The sequence below is a fragment of the Oncorhynchus masou genome, chromosome 6 (genome assembly GCF_036934945.1).
Source record: "Oncorhynchus masou masou isolate Uvic2021 chromosome 6, UVic_Omas_1.1, whole genome shotgun sequence".
NCBI classification, from domain to species: Eukaryota; Metazoa; Chordata; class Actinopteri; order Salmoniformes; family Salmonidae; genus Oncorhynchus; species Oncorhynchus masou.
In genome coordinates this window covers 67323185-67345990 of record NC_088217.1, presented here as the reverse complement: position 1 = coordinate 67345990, position 22806 = coordinate 67323185, and the positions used below count along the sequence as shown (strand labels likewise).

Below are 22806 nucleotides of genomic sequence, written 5' to 3'. Positions count from 1 at the left end.
GAGCTTAAAGGGACCAAATTCGGTCTCAATGACCAATTTCCAAGGGAGATAAACGAACGTCGTAAGAGACTATCCGGACAAACTCTTTATAGATGGACAGCTATTCCCGAGACAGCTCCATAACACCATGGCTGTACTAAATTCTACAGGGAATTCAGGTTATGGAAAAAATTAATGTTTGGAACTGTAAAAATATCAGAACACTATGAAGTGAATATGAACACACGTACTCAATTACATGCTCGCTTACACACACACACACACACACACACACACACACACACACACACACACACACACACACACACACACACACACACACACACACACACACACACACACACACACACACACACACACACCTGATCTCACTCTCTTCTCTCACTCTTTCTCTCATTTCTCTTCTCTCACCTCTCTCTTGTCGAACTGTTTTATAATGTAATATGTTTCTTGTTTGTCTATCTTTTTTATGTATTTGTCTACAAGTTTATATGTTTGTTTGTTTACAACAAGCAAGGGGAAGATATCAGAATAGGGGCCTTGGGGAATAATAACATATTTTACGGAATACATTTGTACTGTAGTGAAGCCGTCTCTATGGTAATGCAATGTCTCTTTCATGATCACGTGAAACGTCAATTGCTATAGAAATGCTGGGATGTGTTTTTCATTGATGTTAAAGGTAATTATGATGCAACTGACAGTGATACGATATGGATTACATTTATCATGAATATTAAGGCTATACGCACTAAGACACATAGACACTCAACCATGCAAATTGCCAGAGTTATGATTTATTTAACATTAGAGGTTTAGAAATCCAAGGCTTAAAAACAAAGGTGTCCATTTATGCTGATGACTCAATTTTTATATTACGTCCACAAGCTAGATCCCTGCAATGTCTAATTATGATAAGTGTACAATATTACGTATTGGATCTTTAACATTAATATCATTAACATTAACATTTTACATTACCCTGCAGTTTGCCTATAAAATGGGCTGATGGTGAAGTAGACATACTTGGTATTAATATCACAAAATATATAAATAAGCTCTCAACAATGAATTTCAATAGAAAAAATATCCTATTTATGGAAAAAATTCCCCTGATTTAACTCCTTAGTCATATATGAGCTGCCTACTCCTGATTTGTTTTTTAAATCATATGAGCAAAAACTATTATGCTTTATCTGGAACGCGAAACCAGACAAAATAAAACGTGCCTATCTATATAATGGATATGAATTGGGTGGGTTGAGATGATTAAATATAAAAGAACTAAACCTCTCTCTAAAAGCATCACATATTCAAAAGTTTTACTTGAACCCTAAATGGTTCTCAAGTAGATTACTAAGAAAAGCTCATCCATTGTTTAACTTCTTGACGCACCCATCCCGTTAGCGGGATCATTTTCGTCAACAACCGCTGAATTGCAGAGCGCCAAATTCAAATTAAATTACAAAAAATATTTCATTTTCATGAAATCACAAGTTCAATATAGCAAAACACAGCGTAGCTTGTTGTTAATCGCCTGGCATGTCAGATTTCAAAAATGCTTTTCGGCGAAAGCAAACCATGCGTTTTATGTAAGGACATCTCTCTCAGTAGAGAAAATATTACAAACAGCTAGCAGCCAAGTAGATTGGTCACGAAAGTCAGAAGAGCCATAAATGAAATCGCTTACCTTTGATGGTCTTTGGATGTTTGCACTCACGAGACTCCCAGTTACACAATAAATGTTCCTATTGTTCCATAAAGAATATTTTTATATCCAAAATACCTCCATTTGGTTGGCACGTTATGTTCAGAAATCTACAGGCTCGAGTGGTCACGACGGGGCAGACGAAAATTCCAAATAGTATCCGTAAAGTTCGTAGAAACATGTGAAACTTTTTTTTTTAAATAATCAATTCTCAGGTTGTTTTTACAATAAATACTCGATAATATTTAAACCGGATGATAGCTTTTTCAATAGGAGAGAGAGAGAAAATGTCTGCTCCAAACTGTTGGCGCATGCAAAACTCTGCTGGCACCCAGCCATCCATTGACGCGATGTAATCTTTCTCACTCATTTTTCAGAATAAAAGGCTGAAACTATGTCTAAAGACTTCACACCATGTAGAAGCCACAGGGAAAGGAATCTGGTTGATATCCCTTTAAATGGAGGGAAGGCATGCAATGGAACAGGGAGCTTTCAAAATAGAAGCCACTTCCTGGTTTTGATTTTCCTCAGGTTTTTGCCTGCAATATCAGTTCTGTTATACTCACAGACAAAATTTTGACAGTTTTGGAAACTTTAGAGTTTTCTATCCCAATCTGACAATTATATGCATATTCTGGACCTGAGAAATAGGCAGTTTAATATGGGTACGTTTTTCATCCAAGCATCAAAATACTGCCCCCTACACTTGAGGTTTAAATGATATTGTAAGTTGGAATGGTAGAGTTTTGTCCCTCCTGGAGTTATCAGAATTGTGCGGGAAGGTCTGCTTAATCCAAGAGTACAACCAATTGATTACAGCATTAGCCCAGAAATAGAGGAGGCAGGTGGCAGTGGGAGGAGGTAGGGAACTGGTCTGTCCAAAATAAAGGAACAAAACTTGCGAAGGAATAAAAATAGCATAAATAGGAAAGTATACCAGTTTAATTTGAGAACCAGGATGTTGACAACTGTGCCGTACAGATTGCAAAATAGTTGGGAAGAGATTTTTGATGTACCAATTCCATGGTACAGAGTGTATGGTACAGGATGTAATGAGTTGATATATAAAACGATTCAAGACTTCGTGCTTTTCAGCCAAAAGTATTATATAGAATTCTTGCCACCAACAAAATGTTGGGGCATAAAATCATCGAAGCTCTGCAGATGTTGTTGTGAGGATACAGAATCAATAGACCATTTATTTAGGTATTGCCCTCAGGGAGCCTGTTTCTAGTCTCTGGTTCAGGAAGGGCATTGATCTAAAGTTGTCCCTAGATATAGTACTGTTAGGAGATTTGGAGAGACCGGGTCAGTCAATTACTAATATACTAATACTCTTAGTAAATGTATTTGTCTTCAACTCGTAATCTGTGGATGCTATTCAATTAGATAGTTTGAAATTGTATGTTAAACATCACAGCATAGTTGAAAGATGTATGTTGCGTAGAAATCCGAAGCGGGTGGCCAGCAGAGATAGGTGGGATGGGCTGAGGACTTGGGATTTGGAATTGGGGACGAGTGGGAGTGGAGTTACTGTGCGGGAGATAGAATGATGGTCAAAGATAAAAGTAAAAAATTAAGTTTGAATGACACTGAAGTGCAGTGTTTTTACAGCTAATGCCGGTTTGCCTGAGGCTGATACCCGTGCAGGTGTTTGTACACATGCATATACGCAAACTCTCATTCAAATACACACATACACACACACACACACATGTAATAGTGCCAGACATGCACTCAACATTTACAGTTCTCATTGCTGTTATGATTGGTTGCATTGAAGTCTTTTTTTTTTTCGTTGTTGTTTGCTGTTTTCTCTTTCTTTAGTTCGTTCTCTTGGTTGTTGGTGCATTGGGGGGGTTCTTGGGGGTGGGGAATGGAATTGTATTGTATTTTTTTTTTAAATAAAATAAAAATATATATCTTCCTGGCGGGGACTGTGGGTTGGGTCTCGGATGGTTGAGGGACAGCTATTGGGGAACTGTGGGGGAATCTTGGAGAGTTTGGGTTTACGTTTGTTTGGCCTGGTGGGAGATCTGTCAACATGTTCTTGAGCAGGGCATTAACCCTGGATGTCGCTCTGAATGGGAGTCATGTGGAGGACTGGTATGATGTAGTTGGTGAGCAGCTTCACTGCAAGTATATTGCATGTTTCAGATATTCAATAAAAATCTGAATAAATAAAAAGGAATACTACGTTCCCTGAACAGCTGACTATCAAAGACACTCTGGGAATGTTGTCATTCAACATAACGTTTGCCTTTGACATAACATGGATGAGTCATTTTTGTCATGTCAATGCCATTTCATAGACGTTGGCGAAGGTTTTGGGTCCGAAATGTTGGGCCAACCGTCTAGCCCTCCTTTGAATTAAACCTAATGTGCTGAGATCTGGAGGTCTGTATGTGGTGAGTGCTGTGTGTTTTCCTCCGCTCTGTGTTCTTAGTCGATACTAATTAGGTGCTGAGAGATTCGGTCCACTCCAGAAACACTCATACATCACCCACTGATGGACACTGTCCAATCTGATGTCTCTCTCTTAAACAAATCAGTCCAGCTGATCACCTCCATGACTACACCACAGCTTTCTGTGCATATAAAGACAGTAGGTACACTCCTATAGATGTTGACTAGGTTTATTGTGTACAATGGAAACCCCAGACCTGCCAGTGCTAAGTATGTATTGGCTCAGTGGTCAGGGCCAGGTAGGACAAGTATGTTGACCACTAAAGACCTCCCGGTTCAATGGCAGTAATAAGATTTGCTTGACAAAGAACGGCTCTACTTGGACGCAGCTTCTGAGGCCTGTCAATTACAGGATCTCCAATGCACTTTCTCGCAGGTTGGTAATACTGTACTGTATTGGCAGTGTCGACTGCATTACACCCTGACTACAAATTAAATGTAGAAATCTATATTATTCAATTATTGCACCCACACTGCTCGCATGTCAACGAGTGTCTGCGTTGCCAAGGGCTAAAATAGAAGTCAGTTCTAGTTGTGACGCAGATTGCGCTGCAAGTCCTACCTCTCCCATCTCCTCATTGGTTTATAGAAGCAGATACCCACGTGGGTATGACTAGAAACTATTCAGTTGACCGTTTTTATGTGTGGATTAATTGTCGGAGTAGAGGACCTTGTGCATTTCCGGTAAAATAACGCAATGTTTATATCCCAGGATAAATTAGATAGCAAGTGCAAGCTAGCTAAATAGGACAAATTAGCTAGCAAGTGCAAGCTAGCGAGCTAAATTGCCATAAATGTTTAATGCTATTCGACCTCTCCCCAAATTAATGTAATTGGTTCAGAGTTTGTATTGATATTTTTACCTGAGTGTCGTGATTGCGTTTGGTGAGGGGGGACAAAATAAATGTATGCACGATGGCACACGCGTGCAACCGGTTTGGGTTCAGTGTTATGGCCTACACAGTCCTATCGCATTCAAAAATGAACATTTCTCACCGGACGTTGACACAAAACCGCACAGACACGTTCTTCTAATATTTGTTTGAGTCCCAACCATGGACCATGCGGATATGGATTGTTTATTATATGTTTTGAGTTTGAGACGAGTGCACATATGAGTGTATCAGAAAACACTTCATAGCTTGGCGTATTGACTACCTGACATTGTGAGAGGCACTTCTTCAATGTAACACCTGACCTCTTTTCCATGAATACACGGTGTGACATACTACGCGGGTTGACATTTTGCAGGATGTGGCAGGAACATGTCTGGCAAGCCGTGCTGAGAGAGAGTCAGGCTCAGGAACTGACTGGTGGGTGTGTGTGTAGACAGTGAGGACTGGGATTGGGCTGTCAGCCACTGAAGCCAGTGCTGTGTGTGGGTCTGTATCTGTGTCTGATTGGGTTCAAACCCGGGTCTCCTGCAAACTTGTTATCTCTCTGAGGTAAAGCCTAGGCTTCCGGTCTCATCCAAATTGCAAACAAAGTTACTCATCGACCCACTTCTGTTACATGAATCACCAGCTTGTGAATAGGGAGGGCTGCCTCTGTGCCGGTCACACCTCGTCTGCCACCCTGCTCAGGGCCACTCATAGAGATCAGCACTGACATTTCCAAGCTTTCACTGCAGAGTTGGGTTTTAGTCAATACGGTTTAGCAATTGCACGGTGAAATGTAAAGGCATTTGTACTTGGTAACCGACACCACACAGAGGTAGCCCAGAGAAAAGGCTATTGAACAAGGAGTAGGCTAGATAGCCTTGCTTTTTGAATATATTGCCCCACTACAAAGCAATCTTGCTATCTTAGGAGCCAGAAAGGACATTTGTATTCTGAATCGCTTCCATGAGCTTTTGAATGTCCTTATCTCCTCTGGAACTGAGATAACACCTTCTCTGTGTTCCCCATTCACCTGCATGACAGCATGATGGAAAACATTAGAGGATGTTTTTGAGTGCCCTGCTGAACATTTCCAGGCCTTCCAATGGAACAGGCTGCTAACAGATCCAGTTGGAAACAACTCATGGTCTGCTTCCCAAATGGCACCCTTTTCTCTATATAGTGCACTACTGTGGGCCCAGGTCAAAAGTAGTACACTATGTAGGGAATAGGGTGACATTGGGGTTGCAACCCAGCAAGGCCTCTGCTTTGCATCAGTGCAGATTTGGCAAACCATTTGCAGTACAACGTGCAAAGTCCGTCCCCCCCCCCCCCCGTCTAACTCACTTTTGTTAGCGCAATTATTGGAGGTCTCCCCATAGACACTTTTCATATGGAGTGCGGATGAGGATCTAATTGTAAACAAGGTGAGGTTGAGAAATGTGGCCACTTGCGGAGCTCACAAAGGAGGATTACTGTATCATGCCGCAAAAGTGTGTTCTGCCTGGATGGGATGGAATTATGTATCTATGTCTATGGATGGGATAGGGAGAACATCTGGAGCCAGCAGCCAGGCCTCAAACCAGGCCATGTGTGCCACTCAGCTTCACCTCTCGCTCTGTCTCTCGCTCTCTCGCTCTGTCTCTCGCTCTCTCGCTCTGTCTCTCGCTCTCTCTCGCTGTCTCTCGCTCTCTCTTTCTCTCTCTCTCTCTCCGTCTCCTTCGCTGGCTTGTGTTCGACTGTTTGAGTCGTACTGAACGAGGCAGCCGTATCCTGGGGGATGGTAAAACAGAGCGCTGCACTGTATTAACTCCCCCGTAAAACTGATATTTGCCTTTTGTTATAACTAACAGTGACTCTGTATACGTTCAGAGAGGATCAACATTAGCCTCATCTGGGCCCCTACATTCGTACAGCATGTGTTGTTGTCGAGACGGGCGCATCTGTTTCTACTCTGGTTCGCTGTGGTAGATTTGACTATTTTTCATAATTCATCAATGCACTCTCCAACAACCCGCGTTTTGTCCCAGATCTTGTTCTCTCACTTGACGTGACAGGAATTGGCAAGGCCACACAAACTGATCTGGGGCCTGACTAGTCTAACCTCGGTTGTATTGATTTAAATCAGGTAGTTGAGAATGTGCTGATATTTCTGTTGACAGGAATCATAATAAGGGATACACTTAATCAAGCCTGATCCCTCTACAGTCAGTAACAAGGCATGATTGTTTCCTGCTGGCTGTACACACTGTAACATGACATCATGCAGCCTTGGGAAGGACCAATGTTTTCCTGCATGGGTAATGCTATGCAAATATTGTAGCTACAGTATGAGACATTTTGACTACAGGCTAGTTATACTGGTGCTAGCTAGTGTTGCTGGGTGTAGAGTGAAATTGCACTTAGATGCTGATCTTTTGTCAGTTGAACCTTTTTAGTGGAAAAAATGTTAAGGTTGGGGTTGGGGGAGGAAAGCTGATCCTTGATCTGTACCGAGGATAAACTTTACCCCAAAGAAGTACAAGAAGTCATGTGTTCCCCATCACAGTTCTGATATTTTATGGTCTTTTTTAAAACCAGTTTATGGACTACCTTTGTTTGAAGGCACAAAGTCACAGCAAGTAAAACACTTAGAGCTGTAAATGTAAAACTTCTCTTTTGCCCTCTGTCCTCAAATGCAAATCAGGTCCTTTATGGTGATGCAAGGGGGAAAAATAGTTTATGATGCTGATATTACAGAACAACCTCTGGAAACATTTAAATGAATAGGAGTGCAAATGGGCACACCTGATCTTGCACATTGCACCCTGGGGTAAAGTTTCCTCTAGGTACAGATCTTGGATCAGTTTCTCCTCCCCCAATCCTAACCTTAATCATCTGGGCATAAATGAACTTTTTGGTCCACCAGCCACTGTGGCAAGTAGATTTAATAATCTACAGTTGAAGTCGGAAGTTTACATACACGTAGGTTGGAGTCATTAAAATATTTTTTCAACCACTCCACAAATTTCTTGTTAACAAGCTATAGTTTTGGCAAGTTGGTTAGGACATCTACTTTGTGCATGACACAAGTCATTTTTTCAACAATTGTTTGCAGACAAATTATTTCACTCATTCACTGTATTACAATACCAGTGCGTCAGAAGTTTACGTACACTAAGTTGACTGTGCCTTTAAACAGCTTGGAAAATTCCAGAAAATGATGTCATGGCTTTAGAAACTTCTGATAGGCTAATTGACATCATTTGAGTCAATTGGAGGTGTACCTGTGGATGTATTTCAAGGCCTACCTTCAAACTCAGTGCCTCTACTTGACATCATGGGAAAATCAAAAGAAGACCTCAGAAAAAAAAATGTCATCCTTGGGAGCAATTTCCAAACGCCTGAAGGTTTAGTACGCAAGAATAAACAATAGTACGCCATAGTACGCAAGAAGAAACACCATGGGATCACGCAGCCGTCATAACTCTCAGGAAGGAGTCGCGTTCTGTCTCCTCGAGATTAACGTACTTTGGTGCGAAAAGTGCAAATCAATCCCAGAACAACAGCAAAGGACCTTGTGAAGATGCTGGAAGAAACCAGTACAAAAGTATATATATCAAGTATCTATATCCACAGTAAAAACGAGTCCTATATCGACATAACCTGAAAGGCCGCTCAGCAAGTAAGAAGCCACTGCTCCAAAACCACCATTAAAAACGGCAGACTATGGTTTGCAACTGCACATGGAGACAAAGATCATACTTTTTGGAGAAATGTCCTCTGGTCTGATGAAACAAAAATAGAACTGTTTGGCCATAATGACCATCGTTATGTTTGGAGAAAAAAAGGGGAGGCTTGCAAGCTGAAGAACACCATCCCCCACCGTGAAGCACGGGGGTGGTTTCATCATGTTGTGGGGATGCTTTGTTGCAGGAGGGACTGGTGCACTTCACAAAATAGATGGCATCACGCTAGAGGGAAATTATGTGGATATATTGAAGCCAAATCTCAAGACATTAGCCAGGAAGTGAAAGCTTGGTCGCAAATGGGTCTTCCAAATGGACGATGACCCTAAGCATACTACCAGAGTTGTGGCAAAATGGCTTAAGGACAACGAAGTCAAGTTATTGGAGTGGCCATCACAAAGCCCTGAACTCAATCCTATAGAACATTTGTGGGCAGAACTGAAATAGCGTGTGTGAGCAAGGAGGCTTTCAAACCTGACTCAGTTACACCAACCCTGTCAGGAGGAATAGGCAAAAATTCAACCAACTTATTATGCATGTAAACTTCTGACCCGCTGGGAATGTGATGAAAGAAATAAAAGCTGAAATAAATTCTTCTCTCTACTATTATTCTGACATTTTACATTCTTAATATAAAGTGGCGATCCTAACTGACCTAAAACAGGGAATATTTACTATGTCAGTAATTGTGGAAAACTGAGTTTAAATGTATTTGGCTAAGGTGTATATAAGCTTCCGACTTCAACTGTCCCAGCCACACAGATTTTTTTTTAACCAGCCCAAAATATTTCTGTGACTTTAAAAGTACACCAACAAAACATTCAAAAACAGATGAGCATGCTTTGTAATATTTATTTTTAATAAATGTATAACTAGTAAGAAGTAACTCATCTAGTATATTGAATATTTTTTTATTATACCGAAATACACAACATGACCAAAAGTACTTGGACACCTGCTCATCGAACATCTCATTCCAAAGTCATGAGCATTAATATGGAGTTGGTCACCCCTTTTCTGCTATAACAGCCTCCACTCTTCTGGGAAGACATTCTGCTAGATGTTGAAACATTTCTGCAGAGACTTACTTCCATTTAGCCACGAGCATTAGTGAGGTCGTGCACTGATGTTGGGAGATTAGGCCTGGCTCGCAGTCGGTATTCCAATTAATCCCAAACGTGTTCAATGGGGTTGAGCTCTGGGCTCTTTGCAGGCCAGTCAAGTTCTTTCACACTGATCTCAACAAACCATTTCTGTGTGTACCTCGCTTTGTGCGCTGGGGCTGTTGTCATGCTGAAACAGGAAAGGGCCTTCCATAAAGTTGGAAGCACTGAATTGTCTAGAATGTTATTGTTTGTTGTAGCGTTGAGATTTCCCTTCACAGGAACTAAGGGGCCTAGCCCGAACCATGACAAAATAGCCCAGACTATTATTCCTACTCCACTAAACTTTACAGTGTTTCCACTGTTCCAATGGCGGCGAGCTTTACACCACTCCAGCCGACACTTGGCATTGCGCATGCTGATCTTTGGCTTGGCTTGTGTGGGGCTGCTCATGGAGCTCCCGACGAACAATCAGGAACGCGTGTGGCAGAAATAGCCACTTTTATACCACTTTTGTATATATGGTGTATCACAGAGGAAACAAAAATGTTCACCTGCCCTTTTTAAGTTTGCCTTGGTAGCTCGACCTAAGTCCCGCGTGCACCTTTTGAGATTGATTCTGACTGGTAGAAGCGTTTTTCTTTTCTTCCCTAGCAGTTGAAACTCCAACTTAGGATGTTTTTCTAACTTGTAAACAAAACAATGTAACTAGCCAAGAAACACAACAGCGTCCCACTTCAGTAGACTTTAGTTTCAAGTAAATTAGACAGACTTTTATGCCTGTTGCGCAGCGTCTAAAAATGTGTATTTCACTCAACACCGCAGCCAGGCGTTGTTGTAGCTCAAAGAAGAATAAGCTATATAGGATTCGCGGTTCTTTGACTTTGTTCGGTTCATTTACCAGCTATGAAACGAAAAGGCAGAAATACTTTGAAAGCACCTTCTGCAGCATTTGTTTGACTATAAATTAGATAATTCTTGACTATTTGTATTCACAAATGTGAGTGAAATGCTCGCCCTGACCACCCGTCAACGTGGCTGGTGAAATAGACATTTCACCCGAAAATGGCAAAATCTACACGCTGGTGTTAATTTTAGGCCCTGTTAACCATTAGTGGAGGAAATACAGAGTCTAAGAGCAACTTCAACCCAGACAGCATATTGACGCCTTTTGAATGAGGATTGCAAATGTAAGATCAAATTTGATTTGTCACATCCACCGAATACAACAGGCGAAATGCTTATTTACAAGCTCTTAACCAACAATGCAGTTCAAGAAATAGAGTTAAGAAAATATTTACTAAATAAACAAAAGTAAAATATAAAAAGTATATATAAAGTAACACAATAAAATTACAATAACGAGGCTATATCCCGGGGGGGGCCGGTACAGAGTCAATGTTATTCAAATGCTATTCAAAGCCCTGTCCCTGACCTACCTGAATTCTCAGAAATGTTACCCTCACAATGGATTCTTCCCGGCATTGCGGCTTTGACTCATTAGTAAATATTACACAGCTCTTCTTAATTAATTTGAAACCGGGGAACGTTAGTCATGCTTGGGAGATGATGAGATGATAAATCAAGGCTGCCACAGGGACTCTGGGAACCTTTTGTTATTTACCCTGCCGTGAGACTGAAGTTGTGGGACTGGTTATCTTAAGGCTAAGTTAATCATTAGAACTATTGAGCTCGAGGCTAAGTTTGCCGTTAGAGCCATTGAGGTCAATGAACTTAGCCTTAAGATGCTTTTGGGAAACCGGGCCCTGGTGAGAGCCTGTAGCTGAGAACGGCACGAGTGCACGCACACACACACACACACACACTAGGATGTACATGTTGTTCTGTTCCTACGCTGTTGTGAGGTCCTGTAGAGAATAAAGACTGTTCTGGATGACTTCTCCAGACTAGAGTCAATCAACAGCCGCCATGCTGTCAGCCTCGCTCCGGGTGTGGGTGTGTGTGTTTTTCCTCCATGGAAAATCACCCCCTGCTTATGGTCATCATCCAGCTTCTCCACTTCCACAACATCTCCTCAAAGTCCACACTAGAGGTCGACCGATTCCTCGGAATGGCCGATTTAATTAGGGCCGATTTCAAGTTTACATAACAATCGATAATTGGCATTTTGGACACCGATTATGGCCGATTACATTGCACTCCACGAGGAGACTGCATGGCAGAATGACTACCTGTTATGCGAGTGCAGTAAGGAGCCAAGGTTAGGTGCTAGCTAGCATTAAACTTGTAAAAAAACAATCAATCTTAACATAATCACTAGTTAACTACACATGGTTTATGATATTACTAGTTTATCTAGCTTGTCCAGTGTTGCATATAATCGATGCGGTGCCTGTTAATTTATCATCGAATCACAGCCTACTTCGCCAAATGGGTGATTTAACAAGCGCATTTGTGAAAATAGCACTGTCGTTGCATCAATGTGTACCTAACCATAAACATCAATGCCTTTCTTAAAATCAATACACAAGTATATATTTTTAAACCTGCATATTTAGTTAATACTGCCTGCTAACAGGAATTTGACCATATTAATGCCCTAAGGCTCGTATTTCTGTGTGTTATTATATTATAATTAAAGTCTATGATTTGATAGAGCAGTCTGACTGAGCGGTGGTAGGCAGCAGCAGGCTCGTAAGCATTCATTCAAACAGCACTTTCCTGCACTTCGCTGTGCTACAAGCATTGCACTGTTTATGACTTCAAGCCTATCAACTCCTGAGATTAGGCTGGCAATACTAAAGTACCTATTAGAACATTCAAAGGTATATGAAATACAAATGGTATAGAGAGAAATAGTCCTATAATAACTACAACCTAAAACTTCTTACCTGGGAATATTGAAGACTCATGTTAAAAGGAACCACCAGCTTTCATATGTTCTCATGTTCTGAGCAAGGAACTTAAACGTTAGCTTTCTTACATGGCACATATTGCACTTTTACTTTCTTCTCCGACACTTTTGTTTTTGCATTATTTAAACCAAATTGAACATGTTTCATTATTTACTTGAGACTAAATTGATTTATTGATGTATTAAGTTAAAAATAAGGGTTCATTCAGTATTGTTGTAATTGTCAAATCATCCAATTAATCGGTATCGGCTTTTTTTGGTCCTCCAATAATCGGTATCAGTGTTGAAAAATCGACCTCTAGTCTACACAACTTTATTTTTGTGGAATTCCAGATTGTTTCCCCCCTAACCCTTACCTTAAACCCCAAAACCCTAAACGTAACCCCAAAAACCTAAACCTTAAGCTTGAAATAGCATTTGACCAACTTCGACAACAACAAAAAGTCCTGGCTTTTTAAAAAAAGTTCTTGTTTTCTTGTCAGGACATTCGGGTGAATTATTAGGACATTGGGGTCCTGATAATGTTGGAAAATACACACACACACACACACACACACACCCCTCTCCTCCTGTCACCACACTGAGAGCCTACAGCTGTTCTGTGGCTGAGAGGGCACTCACCATTAGCTGCCTCTTGCTTAATTGATGAGGTGTTCAAAGATGTCTTCACTCGCACGGTAAAGTACACCCAAAGTCGGAGCTGTGGTCTTGATGGAACAGAAGCGTTGAAAGAGATGAAAAGCGGGGGAAATCTATTTTTTATATCTTGCCATTATGGCGCTGGACCATGGTTGTGTCTGAAATTGCACCATATGTCCTATATAGTGCACTACTTTTGACCAGGGCCCTCAGGTCATAAGTAGAGCACGATATAGGGAATAGGGTGCCATTTTGGAGGCACCCCATGCAGCTCTCCCACTCTGTAACGGTACCATTCATTGTTGAGTGGATTCCATGATGCTTCTTCCTTGCGTAATGCTTCCAGAAGGCTTCGAATGTCAGGAGGTGGATGGTGATGAGCGCAGGACTGTGAGGAGAGGAATGAGTTTGAAGGGGGGCTGAAGAAAAAGAGCGGGTGTAACTTTAAGCTTGATGTATTTAGTCCCAAAGTCCATTTTGAGTTCACCCATGCTAAACCTGGGTTTAGCTGCGGGATCAACTCAGAGAAGCAGAATGACAAAGGAGAGAGAAATGCTTCCTCCCTCTTCCCACCTTGGACATACTGCACGACTACTGCTAGTAGCTGCTGCCTTGTCTGATTTTAGGCTTGTAAAATTTCAGAATCGCATTTTGTGATTGTCTGGATCTTTATATGATCTATTAACAGTTCCATCTGGATTTTGAACTAAGGGTATAATAATGGAGTGAATTTTTTGCAACTCCAGTCTGGTCTGATGACATTTTGTGAACCTTAGAACTCCTCCTCAAAGATCTCCACTAGTGCTGTGTCGTTGATTAGCACCCTCATGTTTCCTGCATTCTGTGGAAGTGGTCTTGCGCAATGCTGCTGATGGTGTTATCTTTCTATCATCGTCATCGCCTTAGTTCTCTCTGTCCCTGTCACGTAGAGGTGTGGGTTAGGCCCGCGGAGGGCTTATCGGGGAACCCATTATCAGACGATTGGCTTTGCTTGATGTTAGCCTTCATTTCCCCTTCGTGCAGGAGAGGGATTTGGCTCTGTCTGCTATTGCGATAGAATATTCCTTTGCAGAGTTACGTTTCTAGCACAACGGCCCTGCTATCAGACACAGCCCCGTAATACCGTGTGCATGTTCCACAGAGTACTATTATGCAAGCCTTGCAGTTGCCGTGGCCACAGCGCAGCATGTCAATCTAAATCCTAAACATCGCTGTGCGGGTTCATCAGACTAAAGATGCTCATCAGGCTTAAAGATGCTCTGTGGAGCACAGGATGTGGAAAGATCTCTTGTTAGGTTGAAATACCACCTCTCTGACGTTTGATTAGAATGCGGCTATATTTAGCTTGCCACTTGGCGACAGGCAGCTCTTTCTGCTTGATTAAAGCAGCAGCGACTTAAGGAGCCATGTTTTGTCACTGACACACTGGCTGGTGAGATCTCAGCCAGTCTCGGCTCATATCAGCTGGTCTCTTTCTTGTCAGTAGGAGGGAGGGAGGGAGGGGTGTGTGTGTGTGTGTGTGTGTGTGTGTGTGTGTGTGTGTATAGAAAATATTTTAATAATAATCTGTCTGCCTCCCCCTATTGTTCTCCTGCTCCTGTTGCCCCGGGAAACCGTGGCTAAACCTTAGGCCTTTTGTCTCAGGCTAGCCGTCTCATGACCACATGACTGTTGTCCATTTCCGCATTAATTTCACCTTTGTTTTAACCGGGAGTCATATTGATACCTTGGTCTCTTTTCCAGATTAGCACGGCAGAATACAGAAATACACACAGTAAATAGGAACATGCAACCAACTGCATAGCCTGCGGCGTCGCACACACTGGCTCAGGGTGTAGCACTGGGCACGTGTGATTCCACTGCAGTTGGACTGCGCAGAATCACTGCTAGGGGCTACTCATTATGTGATGATTGATTCTGCGCATCGCCTTCGTTCAAACGGATCTTCTCAAATCTCGCACAAACGCTTCTTCTAGCAGATAATGGCTGAAACGGGAGCAGCTTCAAAGGCATCTTTAGGTAGTTTGGACCCACTGGAAGTTGGTGAATAGCAGCGTTGAAGTGTCCGCCAGATGCTGATCTCGAGTCAGTTTTGCTTTTACCTCCCTATGGTTAATGTTAAGTTTGAGGGAGGGACGCTCATCCTAGATCTGTACCTAGGTGGAACTTCACCCCAGAGCATTCTCATTTGTCTACTGTATCCGCCACTATGCTGTCTATTATATAAATGATGTATTGCGCAGCCATTGTGAGTATGAAAACAACAAAGATATTAAAATAGACGAGAGGGCCGCGTCGCAGCATGTGCTCTTTACATTGAGGGTTATTAAGTCAAAGCGCTGTGCGAATTAAATGAATTTCAATCAGTGATTTTTCTTGGAGTAGACTATATATTATCAGAATGAGGTCCCCTCCCAGTAACTGACACACACACTCCTGACTGTAACGGCTTTCGTCTGGTGGAAGAGAAGCGGACCAAAATGCAGCATGGTGGTTATTCATGTTCTTTAATAAATGAACTTGACGTGAAATAACTAAACAAAACAAGAAATGTGTGAAAACCTATACAGCCTATCTGGTGACAATAAACACAGAGACAGGAACAATCACCCACGATACACTCAAAGAATATGGCTGCCTAAATATGGTTCCCAATCAGAGACAACGATAAACACCTGCCTCTGATTGAGAACCACTCCAGACAGCCATAGACTTTGCTAGATACCCCCACTAAGCCACAAACCCAATACCTAACAAAAACCCCAAGACAAAACACACCACAATAAACCCATGTCACACCCTGGCCTGACCAACTAAATGCAGACAAACACAATATACTTCGACCAGGGCGTGACATTGACGTGGTAGGATAGAATGGCTTTGTGTGCAGAGATCACATGACGTTCTGTTCAATAGAATTCTGATACATTTTCTTCTCTCTCACTGAAATCTCTTTGTTTCTTAGTGAATGCTACTCGGTACAGAAGGATGAATTGTCATTGGACTATGGGCCGTAGAGTTTTAGTCTTTAGCCCAATCACGGCGGGCCTCGTCAGAACTTGGCGTTTGGGCTGAGCCGACCCTGAAGGTTTAATAATTAATCTAGGACTGATCAATCGCTAGAGAACAAAGTGATGCATTGTCTAATATTTGGCTCTGTACAAGCCGCAGGACTTTTGGATGCACGATTTGGTCACTCAGTCTGCCTTTTGTTATTGGCAAGCTCCCCATGGGTTGCAAATGGTAAAGATCCTGCCTCTTTGTTATTGGCAAGCTCCCCATGGGTTGCAAATGGTAAAAAGCCTGCCTCTTTTTTATTGGCAAGCTCCGCATGGGTCGCAAATGGTAAAGATCCTGCCTCTTTGTTATTGGCAAGCTCCCCATGGGTCGCAAATGGTAAAAAGCCTGCCTCTTTTTTATTGGCAAGCTCCCCATGGGTCGCAAATGGTAAAAAGCCTGCCTCTTTTTTTTATTGGCAAGCTCCGCATGGGTCGCAAATGGTAAAAAGCCTGCCTCTTTTTTTATTGGCAAGCTCCGCATGGGTCGCAAATGGTAAAAAGCCTGCCTCTTTTTTTATTGGCAAGCTCTGCATGGGTCGCAAATGGTAAAGAGCCTGCCTCTTTTTTTATTGGCAAGCTCCGCATGGGTCGCAAATGGTAAAAAGCCTGCCTCTTTTTTTTCCTATCCATTTTGTGCCGATGCTTTGCACTTCAGAACAAATGTTCACAGAACAGGTAGTGACTATTAAGAGATTTTTAACAGGACAAGACACACAGTCTGCAAAGGTTCCCTTATTGTTATCGAACTCGTTTAAAGGTCAGAGCTGATACCTGTAGTTCACTCATGGCCAAGCCACAGGCCCCAATGGCAATATCCTCTTGTCAGTCCAAACTAAGTTTCCCTGGGACTGTGAGAGAGTATCAGCCTTGAACTAATGGACAGGGCAATCACGACGATGGGCATGAGGACAGCCTTTCAGACATCCCCCTGAGAAAATAACGCCCTGACTGAGCCTCATCACCTCTGTCATGTAACAGCCATTTCTTTAATGGGACACCTTCCCCCAACCCTGGTGTTTTCATCCTCACAGGAACACGAGTGCGCTAAGGTTTTGCACTATATAGTAAACAGAGGGGCATTTTGGGACGCACACAAATCATTTTCTTCTTATTATTTTTTTTAACCAAAAAAACGATTGAAACGAGTCATCTTTTATTTATGGGTGATGCCATCACATTTTCTTTATTGGAATGTGACTTTTCCCAGCACCCCGTTTCCATTAAAGCCTTTTAGTGCCGCCGACAAACTCCACCCATGTCTGTTGTCACGGTGTGAGGCTGGCAGAGAGCGAGCTTATCTGAACCTGCGTCAGTCTGCTGCATCCGGTATAGAAATCACCACTGTATGCCCGGCCAGGGGAGCAGCATAGCACAGCACAGCCTCACTGGCATCATGTATCTGTCGCGATGTCTGGCTGGCTGAATGGTACCATGTGGTCACACAAGTTACGCTACCTGTGCTCGTGCTATTGGGAGAGAGCACACATCACATACATACATATGTTGTTTCAGTTCTGGGCCGTGTTCAGTCTCTTCCAAATACCATCACCTCCCTGAGGGTACATGGAATTACAGACCCAGTGAAGTCATTGGTTGTCCTGAGCTTTCTGATGTGTAAACCCAAAGTGTGTGTGTGTGTGTGTGTGTGTGTGTGTGTGTGTGTGTGTGTGTGTGTGTGTGTGTGTGTGTGTGTGTGTGTCATGTCATGCACATACATGCCTGAGGCAGTGTGTATGTGCACAGGAGTGTGTTCATTCATGCCTGTGTATTGATCTCTCCATGTCGTCTTAGTTTGTCAATTCCAGACCTGCACGGTTTGTTGATCACTTCCTTTTTCTCTCCTCTCTCTCTCTCGCCTCTCTTTTTCTCTCCTCTCTCTCTCCTTTCTCTCTCCTCTCTTTTTCTCTCTCCTCTCTTTTTCTCTCTCCTCTCTTTTTCTCCTCTCTCTCTTTCCTCAGATCTGCTGAACGGCGCTCAGGAGAAATGTGAGCTTCCCCCCATGGACGGCTTCCCTCACTGTGAGGGCAAAGTCAAGGTCAGCCACACACACACACACACACACACACACACACACACACACACACACACACACAGTAACCACCAGCAGCAGCAGTAATCACAGCCCTCCAGCCCCAGGCCAGAGTCTGCCCGGAGCAGATACCGTCATATCATAAAGGCCATCTGCTCTGTGCGCTGCTCCCAAGCCTCCGCTGGCACCAAGGAAAGGCAGGCATGGCTAGCCGATCACCATTTTTAAAAGCGACAACGCAGGGCTCAAACAGGCTCTCTAGCGGAAACAGATGAGCTGTTTTGTCCTATTTAGCTTTCCTTTGTCTCAAATGTCTATCTCCTTTCTCTTTTTTTAAATGGGATTATTTCAACCACATTCAATCTCAAGTGTTTCATTGAGGTTAAATCGGAATGCAGCTTTTCAGTGTATTCTGTTGCGCGTGGCCTAAATGTTTCTGCTGGCTAAACTGTTGGCTCGTAAAATAACTTCAGACAGTTTCTTTTATTCCTCTGGCGTTTTTATGGGTATGGTGGAAATCCCAGCTGTCACAGTGCTATATAATACTGTACATGGTACAAACTTCCTACTGGCATCCTTTTCCTTCCTGTTATTGTGCTCTGATGGATGTAATAATTATTATTAGAACAATCTTTCACAAGGTTTTCAGCGGGAACAAAAGACATATTGAAGACTTCTTGCTCCTTCCCATTACAATATACTTCGGAATTCATAAACCCCTTTCGAATACCTTTTCAAGTCAATTAGCTGCACGTGATGTTTTCATCTGCCTTGCGTGACTCATTCCAGGGGATTTACTTGGGTGGCTGTCAATCTCAGTGGAATTAGTTAGGGCAGTCTCATATAAACCTACACCGACTCTGCATAGCCTAGTCATTCAAAAACAATGGGATGGAAATCGGATAGAAATTGGATAGAAAAATCTGATGGAAATTGCAGTGATGGAAAGAGGCAATGGCAGGCTACGACCCAAATGGCAGCCTATTCCCTATGTACTACTTTTGACAAGGGCCCATAATGAATAGGGTGTCATTTGAGACTCAGCCTTAATGTGTCAGTGTTGGAGTGGAATACCATTATTCCTAACCCAGACTGTAAGCCATATTCCCCCGTAGCCTTGGCCAAGTCGTATCCCCACTCTGTGCCTTCACTCTGTGCCTTCACTCTGTGCCTTCACTCTGCGCCTTCACGCTGCGCCTTCACGCTGCGCCTTCACTCTGCGCCTTCACTCTGCTCCTTTACTCTGCTCCTTTACTCTGCTCCTTTACTCTGCTCCTTTACTCTGCTCCTTTACTCTGCGCCTTCACTCTGCGCCTTCACTCTGCGCCTTCACTCTGCGCCTTCACTCTGCGCCTTCACTCTGCGCCTTCACTCTGCTCCTTTACTCTGCTCCTTCACGCTGCGCCTTCACTCTGCGCCTTCACTCTGCACCTTTACTCTACTCCTTTACTCTGCTCCTTCACTCTGCTCCTTCACTCTGCTCCTTTACTCTGCTCCTTTACTCTGCGCCTTTACTCTGCGCCTTTACTCTGCGCCTTCACTCTGCGCCTTCACTCTGCGCCTTCACTCTGCTCCTTTACTCTGCTCCTTCACTCTGCGCCTTCACTCTGCACCTTCACTCTGCACCTTTATTCTGCTCCTTCACTCTGCTCCTTCACTCTTCTCCTTCACTCTGCTCCTTTACTCTGCTCCTTTACTCTGCTCCTTCATGCTGCGCCTTCTCTCTGCGCCTTCACTCTGCACCTTTACTCTGCTCCTTTACTCTGCTCCTTCACTCTGCTCCTTCACTCTGCTCCTTTACTCTGCTCCTTTACTCTGCGCCTTTACTCTGCGCCTTTACTCTGCGCCTTCACTCTGCGCCTTCACTCTGCTCCTTCACTCTGCTCCTTTACTCTGCGCCTTTACTCTGCGCCTTTACTCTGCGCCTTCACTCTGCGCCTTCACTCTGCGCCTTCACTCTGCGCCTTCACTCTGCGCCTTCACTCTGCTCCTTCACTCTGCGCCTTCACTCTGCTCCTTCACTCTGCGCCTTCACTCTGCTCCTTCACTCTGCGCCTTCACTCTGTGCCTTTACTCTGCTCCTTCACTCTGCTCCTTCACTGGGCTTCAGCAGATTTTTTTTTTCTTTATTTAACTAGGCAAGTCAGTTAAGAACACATTCTTATTTACAATGACGGCCTAGGAACAGTGGGTTAACTGCCTTGTTCAGGGGCAGAACGACAGATATTTACCGTGTCAGCTCGGGGATTCGATCCAGCAACCTTTCGGTTACTTTCCCAACACTAACCACTATGATACCTGCCGTTTTGCACATCTCCATCTGTGAACATCTGAAAATAATGTATTTTTGCGGTTGAATCTCAAATGTCAGCCCATTCAACAAAAAACACTTTCATTTTCAGTGCCATTGACACTTTGTCCAGAGTCACTTTTTTTGTCCTTGTTTCTTTGCTTATATTGCCTGGTTCTTTTTCTTGGATTGGGTCCACACACACACACACACACACACACACACACACACACACACACACACACACACACACACACTTGGGTCTGGTCAAATAGCTCAGAGCTCCTACACATGGGATGGGAGGACTGGCCAAGGCATGTGGATTGGTAGGCTATACTGGAACCTATTGTGTTCAGTCCTGATCAAGTCTCTCCTCCTCTTCCTCAGTGGATGAAGGACATGTGGCGGTCAGACTCATGCTACACTAACTACGGCGTGGACGGCTCCACCTGCTCCTTCTTCATATATCTCAGCGAGGTGAGTGGGGTCTGTCTGTCTGTGCACGTGTGTCTGTGTCCGTGCGCACAGTGGCTACAGTGTGGTTTGATCTACTCATTGACATTCAGTGTTAACAGCCTAGGGGACGTGGAACGCCCCAGCTCTTTACGTATTCATTCACTGCAACTCCACGCGCCCTTGACGACTGAACTATGTACTTGTGAATTATACTACAGTGCAGATTTTTTTTCTAGGAGTTGATATGGAAACATGTACTGTAGCATTCTGATGACCCTAGCGAGTACGGTACGCACACCCAAACACAACACTCCAGATGTAAAGCCCATTTATACCGTAGCATTCTGATGACCCTAGCGAGTACGGTACGCACACCCAAACACAACACTCCAGATGTAAAGCCCATTTATACCGTAGCATTCTGATGACCCTAGCGAGTACGATACGCACACCCAAACACAACACTCCAGATGCAAAGCCCATTTATACAGTAGCATTCTGATGACCCTAGCGAGTACGGTACGCACACCCAAACACAACACTCCAGATGCAAAGCCCATTTATACCGTAGCATTCTGATGACCCTAGCGAGTACGGTACGCACACCCAAACACAACACTCCAGATGCAAAGCCCATTTATACCGTAGCATTCTGATGACCCTAGCGAGTACGGTACGCACACCCAAACACAACACTCCAGATGTAAAGCCCATTTATACCGTAGCATTCACAAATAAGGTTTGTCCTCTGTTGGTCAATGAGAAGCTCATTGCTAAGTAGCAATGACTGAACTGAAGTTTTTAATCAAACTCAAGTCCCTGACTCTTTATGTTGATTATTCTCGGTCAGATGTGGGAGCTGGTCAGATGTGGGAGCTGGTCAGATGTGGGAGCTTATAAATGTTGAGATCAGTGCTTGGGGGAAGTGCAGTGTCATTTTACTCTACTGAAAATACCTGTAGGGAGAGACATGTACCTTATCCAAATCTCCACCCCATAACTATATTCTAGTATTTGTTTCATTAGTCCATTCTTGATATAGTCCCACAATGTTTTGCATGGCAGCAATCAAGATATATCACTTTCAATATACAGCCAGTATGATGCATTTTGCATCATGTTATGCAACACTCAGCATCATATGATGCAAAATGCATAACACCGGCTGTATTTCTGTATTCTGAACCTTTATATAGCATGAGAACTTGATTGCTGACATGTAAAACATTTTGGGACTGTGTGTGTGGGTGGAATTCTCCTTTAAGGGAGAGAGAGGGTGGCTGCGTACCAAATGCCATCCTATTCCCTATTTAGTACAGTAACTCTGACTAGGGCCCATAGGGAACTTTTAGGTACGCAGCCAGTGAGAGGTCTATGCAGTGAGACGGCGCTCTATCTCAGTCGGTGTGACTTGCTTTCACAATGGCGATATGCATGTATTTCCATTGTTCGTTCTCTCTCTGCCTATATGGGGAATAGGATGTCATTACAGTAGGGTGGGGCCAAATTGTTTCTCTGTCTATCTTTTTATCTGCACTCAGTGAGGCTGGGCCCACCATTGCTATTCGATGCATC

At 43.3% G+C, this 22806-nt stretch overlaps 1 protein-coding gene across 1 annotated transcript in view; it reads left to right on the top strand.

Annotated features, from left to right (window-relative positions):
* Positions 1 to 22806, top strand: part of LOC135542474 (alpha-1,6-mannosylglycoprotein 6-beta-N-acetylglucosaminyltransferase A-like) — a 115505-nt gene that overhangs the window by 32023 nt on the left and 60676 nt on the right. The window contains exons 4-5 of the mRNA XM_064969432.1: positions 18415 to 18491; positions 21163 to 21252. Coding sequence (XP_064825504.1) covers positions 18415 to 18491; positions 21163 to 21252 — 167 coding nt within the window. The remainder of the gene's footprint in view (positions 1 to 18414; positions 18492 to 21162; positions 21253 to 22806) is intronic.